This window comes from Abramis brama (assembly GCF_963993115.1).
Source record: "Abramis brama genome assembly, chromosome: 7".
In the NCBI taxonomy this organism is placed as follows: Eukaryota; Metazoa; Chordata; class Actinopteri; order Cypriniformes; family Leuciscidae; genus Abramis; species Abramis brama.
In genome coordinates, this window is record NC_139969.1 from 25,481,340 (window position 1) to 25,493,439 (window position 12,100).

The window sequence follows — 12,100 nt, forward strand, 5'->3', positions numbered from 1 at the left end:
ATCTCATTTAGAATTTTGCAGTGTAGGCTACACTTATTGAAAGGGTGCACTACATTATTGTGCCATAGATACAGCATACGAGCAATGTGATCATCCTTGATTCCTTGTAAGCCACTAGATGTCAGTATATTTGAGAAGTGCACACATTTCACAGAAAGCGCTTTAGTATTGTGACTTAAACATATAACAACCCTTGTAATATCCTGTCTGGCCAGCTCAATAACAGAAAGCAGGAATGCTTTTAGAAAAATGCACCATAACAATCCACTTTTGCTTTCATGTATGAAGAAGAGTCTTGGGAAAACTCAAACTTGAGTAGGATTACTATATACAAATAGCAAAATACAGAAAGTAAGAGGACACATTTAAGCTGTCCTAACATCATAAACTTAATAATTTACTTTGACTTACCTCTGGTTTGTTTATCAGGGATGCTGAATTCAGGCTATTCTGAGAATGGCTGTCTGAACTGCTGTCCTCTAGTAAGTATTCAGAATCAAAAGACTGGGTTGTAGTGAGTTGCGCTGTCCTTGGTTTCAGAGACGTCGGCCTCTGAGGTGGATCGGAGAGACCGTCAGTGCTCACTCCCTGACCGAGCGAGCAGAGAGAGGACGCAACGGATCTCGAGGGGTAACGGAAGCTCCTCCGGTGTGTCCAGCCCAGAACAGGACTGTGAGGTTTGGGGCTCATGGGCCTTGTCGGACTATCAGTGTTCTCGAAACAGCTGAGAGACCTGGTCCAGGTAGGTGACATCTGGGTTGCGAGTGCAAGAACAGTGGGGTTTACAGGTGACTGCGACCTATCCTCTACATTGGACTCAAAGCCATCTACTGAGGCCTGATCAGAATCTGAGGAAGTGGCATAAGGCAGCTCACCTCCTTCCAGACATGTACTGTCTTCAGACTGTTCCTGAGGTGCAGATTCCAAACTCTGTGGGTCAAAATGGCATGTGTTCCTTAAACTCTTTTGGGAAACTGGTGAGCTGTTAAGTCTGGACCTGTTCTGAGGAGCACAGAAGGCACTATCAATAGGGCTCTGATGTGTGGACTTGTCACAGACCGTCCCAGGAATCGATAGAGTTCTTTTGTAAAGTTCAGTTTCCTTAAATTGTTTCATCTTCCTCCAGGACTGCTTGGTTTTCACCTCCTCATTCTCAGACTGCACGATCTGTTCCTGGTTGTCCCTCTCAGGATATCTGGACTCAAACAGGCTAGACAGAGACTTGTGAGCCATTGCAAGCTTCAGGCGTAAGTTTAAGTTATCGGTACTCTTGCTTCTTTTTTGTTGCAATCCCTCTGTCGTTGGGGAAGCTCTAAAATTCTGTGCATCTCCATCTTTGTGCTGTTGCAGCTGATACAAATTTTGGGATTGTGTATATTTCTCTCTACTCAGCAAGTTAAAAGCAAAAGCCTTTTCAAAAATGTCATCATTGGAGTGGTCAGAAAGCTTTGTAATGTCTGTGAGATGATCTGTACTTTGTGAAATATGGGTCTTGTACAGCAAAGTTTGGGAATTGTTACGTGTGAGAGACCTACTGTACTTTACTTCGTCCCGTTCATCTCCATCCACACTGGAGTCCTTAACTTCCAGATCAACCTTGTTACTGCCTTTGTGTTCTCGTTTGGTCTTGCGGAATGAGGGCATTCGAGAAAAAACAGAAAACATAGAGCCCTTCCCTGATTGGGTTCTCTTATTTCTCGCAGAACCACGAAGACTAGACGATGACTGAGTGCTGTCCTCCGTCTCCTCACTATTAGTACTGAAGTCAAGGTCTTGTGACATAGAACTGGAAACATTATGGCCATCACTGCAATCAAACTCATTTGATAAAGAGCTCATTGTTTCTCCAGCATCTGGTTCATTCATGACAACGGCTACATTGGCTTTTGTACGCATGGCAGAAATGTTGTCATGTGGGCGGTTTGTAACGTCATCAAAAGAGCTCCATTTCTCATTTAGTACACCTTCTGATAATGGACTTCCTTTCTGTTCCTCCTCCAGTCCATTCTCCAACACAAATGAGCTCTCCAGTGAACGGTCTGACTCCAAAATAGCTTCTAAATTAGTGATGGGTAAAATTCGACAACATGTAACAAATGCGCCTTCGATCTTAGAGTTGTGCAGTTGCAAAGATTGCTTAAAAAGAGGATCAGACTTTTCACATAAGGAATCAGTGATTTCAGGAGAGTTTGTTGTGAATGTTTCAAGTCTTCTCTCCATGTTTTCTAATGCATAAGTATCATCGACCTTGAGAGAGCCACTCAGTGGTAATTTGCTTCCCTCTTGGGCAAGCTCTGGGTGTTTGTGTGCAAGCAAATGGACAATATGTGAAAATTCACAATTTGTAGAGTCTGAATTAACCTCACCATGTGTGCTGTAATGGTCATCTGTGTTTGGGGGACTCAAGGTTTGCAACACTCCAGTACTGCTCTGACTGATGCCGTCTGTGCCCTTGAACTGAAATCCTCCCGCTGTCTGCTCTCCCTCCACTGAAGATGAGTGCAGCTGGCACTCCTTCCCATTATGGCAATCACAGAGCTGCTTTTGTGTCACATCTTTGTGGCTGCTACATGCATTGAAGTCTGATGGTTTCTGAACATTACCTTTGCTGTACATTACAATATTCATTTCAGGTGCTTTGAAGGAGGTATCCCGACCAGCAGGGGCACTAAAAGATTCACTATCTTTGCAATCACCACCCTTTGAGACTAAACATCCAGCATTATTAGTAGATCTGCTGTATTTTTGCAAAGAACTAGGCAAAGACATTTGTACACTTGTGGCACAATCTGCTAAAGTTATGGCTTTAATGTTATTATTTGTGTCTGAGCTGTCTTCATGGTTTCTACTGTTCAGCTGAGAATAATCAAAAGGAGTGAAAGGATCAGAACATGCACTAGACAAAATATCAACATCTGACTCAATTGTTTTAACTGACTCATTTTGCCTTGTTTGTTTGTCAGATAGGGTGTTGGGTTGGTGAAATTGTTTGGAGGTCTCTGTATATTCTATAACGCAACGCGCTAATTGTTTACAGTTCATTTGAAGGCCATCACTGAGGTCACCGCAAACATCTGTAGGACTGACTGGAGATTTTTCATAAGAAATCTCAAACAGACTAGCCAAAGATTCGACAGGACTGTCTACTGGACACCCATCTGATTCAGCTGTCTTCATGTCAGGACACGCAACACTCAATGACTTGGGCCTAGTGTATTCTATGCATCCCAAACTGTCAGAGTAAATTACTGACTGTTCTATTGAGGGAACTATTGTACATTCTTTCTGGTACCCTTTAATATTGCGATGCATGTTGCTATCCTTCTGTGTTCGTTGTAAAATGTCACCATTTTTATTATCAAAACTTTTAGCGTTAACACAAACTTGTGTTTCAGTGAATTCACCCAGTTTGATCAAATTAATTCTACTATTAGGGCACTGATGGGTTTTGTAAAAATCTGCCTCAGGCTCATGGTCCTCCAAATATGTTTGCCCACTGTCCTGCAAACAATAATTGTCCATGTGATATCTACTAACTGAGTAATCTTCTTTTTCAATGTGCATTTGTAATACTGGGCAATTTTGGTGAACGCAACGAGTTCTGGCCTGCAGATCTAACTGTTCTGATGTCCAGTCATTGATCGCTTGAGCAGAAGTTGCATTAGGCACATTTGAGAAAGCTCTCTCAGCTGCAAAACACTCATATTCCGAAACAACAGGAGTGTCAGTTAAGTCCTGCTTTTTGAAATTTAGACTTTCATTCTTTTCAAAGTTCAAATCAAGTTCTTTGTCAGTGTCTTTTGATGAATGCCTTCCAGATGTTTTCAATGATTGATTGACTTCACAGTCCATGCAAATGTCCATGCAGTCCTGTTTTAATTGTTCCGTTTCATAAGCCACTGTGTTTGAAATAAAACCAGCCTTAATGAAATCAGCCTGTGATAGTCTGTCTTCCACTGAAGACTGTAGTTGGCTGTGTTCCAGTGAAGTATTTGATTGGCTCTTCTCTGTGGAGTTCTGTGATTGGTTGTGTTCTGAATCCTGTGATTTCCTGTGCTGTACAGAATCCTGTGATTGGCTGTGTTCTACTGAATTCTGTGATTGCCTGTGTTCTGATGAAGTGTGACTGTGTTCTACTGAGGCATGTGATTGCCTGTGTTCTGATGAAGTGTGACTGTGTTCTACTGAGGCATGTGATTGCCTGTGTTCTGATGAAGTGTGACTGTGTTCTACTGAGGCATGTGATTGGCTGTGTTCTGATGAAGTGTATGACAGACTGTGTTCTACTGAGTCCTGTGATTGGCTGTGTTCTATTGAATCTTGTGTTTGGGAGCATTCTACTGAGGCATGTGATTGGCTGTGTTCTGATGAAGTGTGACTTTGTTCTACTGAGTCATGTGATTGGCTGTGTTCTATCGAATCCTGTGATTGGCTGCATTCTACAGAATCCAGTGATTTCCTGTGTTGAACAGAATCATGTGATTGGCTGTGTTCTGATGAAGTGTGTGATTGACTGTGTTCTACTGAGTCCTGTGATTGGCTGTGTTCTGATGAAGTGTGTGATTGACTGTGTTCTACTGAGTCATGTGATTGGCTGTGTTCTATCGAATCCTGTGATTGGCTGCATTCTACAGAATCAAGTGATTTCCTGTGTTGTACAGAATCATGTGATTGGCTGTGTTCTGATGAAGTGTGTGACAGACTGTGTTCTACTGAGTCCTGTGATTGGCTGTGTTCTATTGAATCTTGTGATTGGGAGCATTCTACTGAGTCCTGTGATTGGCTGTGTTCTGATGAAGTGTGACTATGTTCTACTGAGTCATGTGATTGCCTGTGTTCTATCGAATCCTGTGATTGGCTGCATTCTACAGAATCCAGTGATTTCCTGTGTTGAACAGAATCATGTGATTGGCTGTGTTCTGATGAAGTGTGTGATTGACTGTGTTCTACTGAGTCCTGTGATTGGCTGTGTTCTATTGAATCCTGTGATTGGGAGCATTCTACTGAAACCTGTGTTTGGCTGTATTCTAAAGATTCCTGTGATGGACGGCATTCAACAGAATCCTGTGACTGACTGTGTTCTATTAAGTCCAGTGATTGCCTGTGTTCTACTGAATTCTGTGATTGGCTGCATTCCATAGAATCCTGTGGCTGACTGTGTTTTACTGAATTCTGTGATTGGCTGCATTTTATGGAAGCTTGTAATTGGATGTTTTCTGTCGAGTCCTGTGAATTGCTGTGTTCTATTGAATTCTGTGATTGGCTGTGTTCTGTTGACTCCTCAACTTTCTGTTCAATAGGCTTCTCAACTGATACAGACTCATATTTAGAAAGATGCCGTGAGACAGATAAACTGATCTCATTGTCATCAACATTCAGCTCATCATGTTGAGTGTTTGATTTATTATGTTCAGCATCTGTACTTTTCACAACGGATGCAATTTCAGTGTTACTAGTGTCAATATCATTTTGCTGTAAATCTTTCTCACTTGTAAACTGTATATGCGACTCATTGTATCCTGTATCCTGAGTGTCCATGATATTTTTGTTGATTTGTTCTAATTTTAATTTTCCATCAAAGGTGTCAGCAAATTGAGACTTGGCTCCATCACTGTCTGTTAAGGTGAATAATGAGTCTTTAGCACTTGGCTCAGAGAGTGTTTGTGGTTCTACAGTGTCCTCTAATTCCAGTAGGGGTGTTACTACATAGGATAGGCCATTCCTTGAAGAAGAATCAAGTCCAGGTCCCGCTGGAGAATTGCTAATAACCTCCCCACAATCTGAACCACCTTTAGCATCAGACATTCCAGTGCCATCAACCCACATGTGTATCATCTCCGTATTTCCAGTCTGTGTTTGCAATTGCTCAGTGGTCCAACTGTGACTGTCAAAAACAGCATGGTGGCTTTTTGCTAAAGAGGGATTTCTCTCTCTAACTGAAGAAGAGGGTTTGACTAATGGAGAGTGTGAGTCCAGATGACCCACAGAGCAAGAGCCGGTCTCATAGCTGAGCGACGTCCTGCAGCCGTCCTTAGTTTCATGATTGGGGTTAGAGAAAGTGTCACTGTGCCACGAGTTTGTGTCAAAATATTCCTCTTTTGTGTCCTGTGCTGCTTCAGGAACTGGCTCACACCATTCCTGATGGTCATGTTGCTCTCCACGGTCCTCCTGCTGAGACTCCCCATCTTCCAGACAGCCTGCTTCACTCCCAGAGTCCTCTAAAGCTGGGGCCTAGGGGGAAAAAGAGAATATGTGCATTGTTTTCCTGTTCTTAACAAAAAGGGGATTTGGTCTCACTTAATTGAAGTAAACAGTTTATAAGTTACATCAGTGAGGCAATTCAAAATAAGAGTTAAACAATCTGTTTAAATCAGTTGAGTATTTTTTTTTTCCGATCTGCAATCAATTTAACTCTAAAGAGCAGCATATGTTTGTGAAGTTAACCACATAGGTATGATAATCATTCAATTACATCTTACATTCTTTCCCCCTTACACCTGGAAATAATGTGTCACTCAACCATGCCCTGCTTCATGTAGTTAAATCAAAGCCCTTTAGAGAGCATCTGCTTTTATGAAGCATCTGAACCATTAACTCATTTGTTCAAGGGATAATTTCCAATGAACAAAATTGTGCATGATGATGAACAGACTCAGATGTAATAACACGGAAGAGCATAACAGATTGTATGAGTCATTAAAATCATATTAGCACAAACAACAGAGAACAAAAACTTAAACAAATGATGGAAAAACGGACCTAATCAAAAGTAGATGACAGCAAAACAACACACTGCATATACTATAAATCAAACCTTTTAGCAGTCACTGCAGAACGATGCTTTTGTAGCCAGATGGTGTAGTTACAAATGTCTATCAGTAGGGACTAACTGGACCATGCTTACTAGGAAAAAAACATTACCCCTTAAGCTCTTCTCATGGTCAGTAGGTTGTGGAAAGGGAAGGGACCCTCCACAAGGGCAGACAAATTTGTGCCGTCATCCAGCTTAGAGAAACCATACAAACAATCCCTTCTTATCGGACCAATAACCCACTGGTCTGTCTTCCATTAACCATGTCTCTAATCTAGTGAGTTCAAAAGATTGCAAAAGAAGACACCAGGCTAAGCTAGGCCCGCTAATGGTTCTGATGTTTTAAGTAACTTATAAACATCAGGTTCTGAGAGGGAGAGAGAAGAGATGAAAGCCTCCATCATACCCTGCTTGTACTTAAGAACCGAGGGGTCATTAGGCACAGCACATTTCCAGCTAATCCCAACAGGTCAAGCCACTCCAAACCCTTCATGTTAAATGAGGAAGGACACTAAGAAGAATGGCTTTAACAGCAGGTATCAAAGAGGAGAGTGCCAAACACTTCTGCACAGTCTTTTTCAAGGTAAAACAAAGCTTGAATACTATGTTTGGAAATATTCAAAGTACAGGAATATATGGTAACCCATGCATTGTTTAACTTGTACATATACATATGCAAATGAAAATATATTTATGCAAATAAATGTAAATGTTTCTATGCTAAAATATTTATATTATTATTATTATTATTATTATTTTATTTCTACAAATTTTTATATAATTTTTCTTTTCTTTTCTTTCTTTCACTTCATGCATGATGCTGTTTTCTCGTAACCTGCTGTAGGGATGTAAACTTGAACTCCCCAATGTTTAATATCCTATTAACTAAACATATAGGCTAACACTTGTTTGCTAGCTAGTAGTACAGCATAAGTCAGAAGTAAATCCTGCTTTTATTGGCAGGTGGAATGACCTCAGCACAACGTCACCTGACCCCATTCAGTAACCAGAGCTTGTTTTGCCAAATTGATTACAGTTGAGTTCCCTAAATGGCTTAACATCTTAACGCTACACCGTGGGCTAGGCAGGAGAATGGGGGGATTGGTTTTGCATTCAAGTGTGAATATACAGTATATAAAATAGGTGTATGAGGTAAAAATAGAAAGACAAAGCCAGAAAAAGCACATGTGATCCTGCACACCATGACTCAAGTGAAGCATCCAGAATCATGCAGATTCTAAAACATACAGAAAAAGCCAAAAATAATTCCTCAAAACATAAAGATGTGCTGAAGTATAGTTCAACTAAATCCCAGACCTCAGTCCAACTGAGAACATCAATGTTTAAAGTTCACAAACTATCCCCATTCAAAAGCAGATTTGACCAGACGTACAACGCTAATAGAGAGCTAAAGATACCAGTCCAACTGCTACTTGAGTATAATGTCTAATATTTTATTACCTGTCATAATACACGGTACTTGGTGTCAAGACTTTCGTGGCTGAAATTTTTATTGTTTTTGAAAAAAATCTCTTAAGCTAACTAAGGCTGCATTTATTTGTTAAAAAATACAGTAAACAGTAATATTGCAAATAGTTGGGGGCCTTAAGCACATTTTCGCACAAATTCATCTAAAAGCGCCAAATTTGGCACAGATGTAGCTCAGGTCATACCGAAATGATTTAGCTAGGGCGCCGGAGCCAGCAACCCTCAGGGCCAAGATGGCGGCCAAATCCAATATGGCCTCTGCCCGAAAAGGGTTCCGGCTTTAACTTTTGAACCACATGAGTTACAAATACAAACTTGATATGTTTTTCAGCTTAATTGAAATATTAAAGGAATACTTACATTTATGATTGGGTATATCAGGACCCCCCAAATTCCCTAAATTCAATATGGCCGCTGTCCGAAAAACGGTTTTGGCTACAAATTTTGAACCAAATGCGCTACAAATGAGGATGTGGTGTCTATTTTATGTTTATTGACCACAGGAAGTCCATTGGCATATTTATATTTATGCTTGTGTAAGTCTGGAACCTGTATTCTTTTCAAGACTGTGGTTGAAAATCCTTTTTTTTACCACAACTTTGAAGGTTATTCTCAATGTTGATTAATTTCCTTATAAAAGTGAAATGGTTTTCAGTGCACCACAGGTGAATACATTTCAAAATGTAATCATATAAGAAAGAATAAGACACAATTATTATTGCAAGGCAATATTTATATTATGTCAAATTGTTAATTTAATAATATAGTCAATTTTTCCAAAACTCTTAAAGGTTTGCTTAGCATAACAAAAAAACAGCAATAACATAAAAAAACAACAGTGAATTCTCATGGTCTCTCACATGAATTATCATTATCACTCACAATCACCGGATCTCTCATTGTCTCCACCATCATTGTTTGTACAAGCACCCTCACATGCACATATAGAAGTGCAACGAACTCCGGCTTTACAGCACTTACAAGTGCCCTCTACATGCTGTCTTGCAGCCACAGTGGAGGAGAATGGTGCAGGCTTTACTGGCGTCTCCGAGATTAGTTCACTAAGGTTCCCAAGTCTTGCTCGTAGAGTCCCGATACCATCCCCATGCATTGAACTCTGGGATATCTTGCTGGACAGCGGTTGCCTGATTCCAGTAGAAGCTGGCCTGCAGCAGTGCTCTTTTGATGTGCTGAATCAGTGCAGCTTGGGTGGGTGGCAGGTTCTCGAGAGACTTGGTACCATTCGAGAAAAGGTGATGTCTAGCTTCATCTACACGGCTGGAACCACAGCTCTTGCTGTACATGATGACGACCATACGCTTCAGTCTTTGGACATGGATGTCATTGTTGATCTGTTCAGGCTCCAAGGTGAGGGTAACCAGGGATTCTGTGAGATGCACTCTTTTTCCCATGGCCCAGGAAGGCTGAGGTTGTGTCACAGCCTGTTAAAGCGTGGAAGAGTGGTAAGGCTAGTGACTTCTGGGGACCAAGATCCTTGCTGATTTCATGAGCAGGAATGTCCCTATAGTTTTTTCCACCTGCAAAGCCGATCCAGAGCTCTGTGAGGCCGAGTGTGTTGAAGAAGCGGATGGCAAGGATGACAACATCATCGCTGTCGACAGTCCGGACAAATGCCTTTTTATGGCCATTGGCCCCAGCATGTGCAAGATGCAGGATTATCTTGTATCTGCTTCTGGATGATTACAAGGCTGAAGGGCAGACATGTCATACCCTGGTCTGTTGGAGAGTACAGCATCTTTCTTGGTGGAAAGGAGGAGTTTACCTGACATGCCATGCTTGGTTTTCAGGAAGTCACTGTTCCAGTTACGTTTTGGAATTGGAGTTCTCCCATCTACTTTAGTTCTTGATCCGGTTCCTCTGCGTTGGTGAGTTTGTGTTTTGAGGTTCTCCTCTGGATATGTATCAAACACAATATCCAATCGCGTGACAGATTCATAGCTCATGTGTGACCTCACAAACCCAGCAATATTAGTGTTAACGTAGTCATGGAATGTTTTTTCAGTAGTTGGCCGGACCATTTGGACCATCAGCAGCGACTTGAATAACAGTAAAATTGCGACTAGTAAAAACAGCAGCGACCAGTAAAAACAGCAAAAACAGTAAAAACAGCAGCGACTAGTAAAAACAGTAAAATTGTTATTACAGTTTAAAATAACCAATTTATATTTGAATACATTTTAAAATGTAGTTTATTCCTGTGATGCAAAGCTGAATTTTCAGCATCATTACTCCAGTCTTCAGTGTCACATGATCCTTCAGAAATCATTCTAATATGATGATTTGCTGCTCAAGAAACGTGTCTTATTATTATCAATGTTTAAATGATGATGTTTTTTATTCTTTAATTAATATAAAGTTACAGCATTTCTTAATTAATAAAATTATATATTTAAAAAAAGAAAATCCCAGTCTACTGCGTTTCACATCACACAACCAATTTACAATTTACTGACATGATACAGATTATAATGCAGAATCTTTATTACATAATTGTTTTTACTACATCTATTTGCAGTATGTATGCATTGTAGAATGCAAAAAACAACAGCCAAGTCATTGAGATAGCAGCAGGATTGCTAACAATATCTTTCTCCTGGTATTATAGACATCCTTTGTTTAGATTTATTAGGATTCAGGAGGAAGTACATGGGTGCATCGGATCACAGGATCCTGCTGCTCTCTCCACATGAGCATGAGCTCATCCCATCGGAGAGGACGACCACAGAGAGGGAATCACACACACAAACACTTCTGCACACATGCTAGGGAGTCACTCTCAGGAGATACACCCACTCACAGAGGACACTTCTGGGAAAGGAACTAGAGATCATTTTTGATGATACATTCAGACATAGTGAAATGACGTCATGTCAACTGTAAATCAGTTAAATATGACAATGAAAGCACAGGAAAGGTGATGATTTTGGGAAGTTATATGTTTTCATTGTAGGGCTGCTCTTATTTCTAAATAGAGGAGTGGAGAAGCAGAAACAGATTTAACACACTGTAGTGAAGGTCAAATATATGCCATCAAATACAAGGTGAGGAGTAATATCATGATATTAAAGGGACTTTACATGCAAATGGTGAGGTCATCTTAGACCACACCTTCTACACAGCTCTCTCATCAAAAAGAATGACCTCTGCTAAGTGAAGCATCTGTGTATTTGAGGTAATTGTAAAATAGTAATTTTTCTTCGCAGAAATATTTGCTTTAGATATAATTTTAACACAATCCCGCAACAATCAGTAGTAACAATACACCTGATTAAAACCCAGTGGATGTTCTAAAGAGCTTTAGCATCTCGAGTATAGTGAAGCGTTCATGTGCACTGCTGTGCATAGTAAGTGCTTGTAGTGATTTAGAGCTGGTGCAAACACAACTGCAACCCCTTCTGTGCCAACTAAATCAGCTGACTTCAGATCAGATAAACAGCTTTAACAACACTCTCTCCAAACACACCACGGTTGTGTTATTTCATACATAAAGTATACTGTAAACAACAGCTTTAAGACTATATTTACATTGGTTAAAATCTTAGACCTGCAATTAAATAATCAAATTAAGTGCATTTAAATATTTCACAAATAATGTATCAGTATTTTCCCTTTTTTTTTAATTAACCATTAAATAAATCCATTAAACTAATAGCCCTCATTTTTCCATTTCAACACTCGTCATTTCTATCGGCTCCATCCGAAGATAACATTTCTGATAAGTTTAAAGGCATGTGCTCGCTTTACTAGGAATGGCCCCATCTGAGCCATTATATCTGCATC

At 40.3% G+C, this 12,100-nt stretch overlaps 1 protein-coding gene across 4 annotated transcripts in view; it reads right to left on the minus strand.

Moving 5' to 3' along the window:
- Window positions 1-12,100, minus strand: part of arhgef4 (Rho guanine nucleotide exchange factor (GEF) 4) — a 75,106-nt gene that overhangs the window by 34,108 nt on the left and 28,898 nt on the right. For all 4 annotated transcript variants that reach the window (XM_084119655.1, XM_084119652.1, XM_084119654.1 and 1 more), the window contains one exon: window positions 412-6,231. In XM_084119655.1, coding sequence (XP_083975781.1) covers window positions 412-6,231 — 5,820 coding nt within the window. The remainder of the gene's footprint in view (window positions 1-411; window positions 6,232-12,100) is intronic.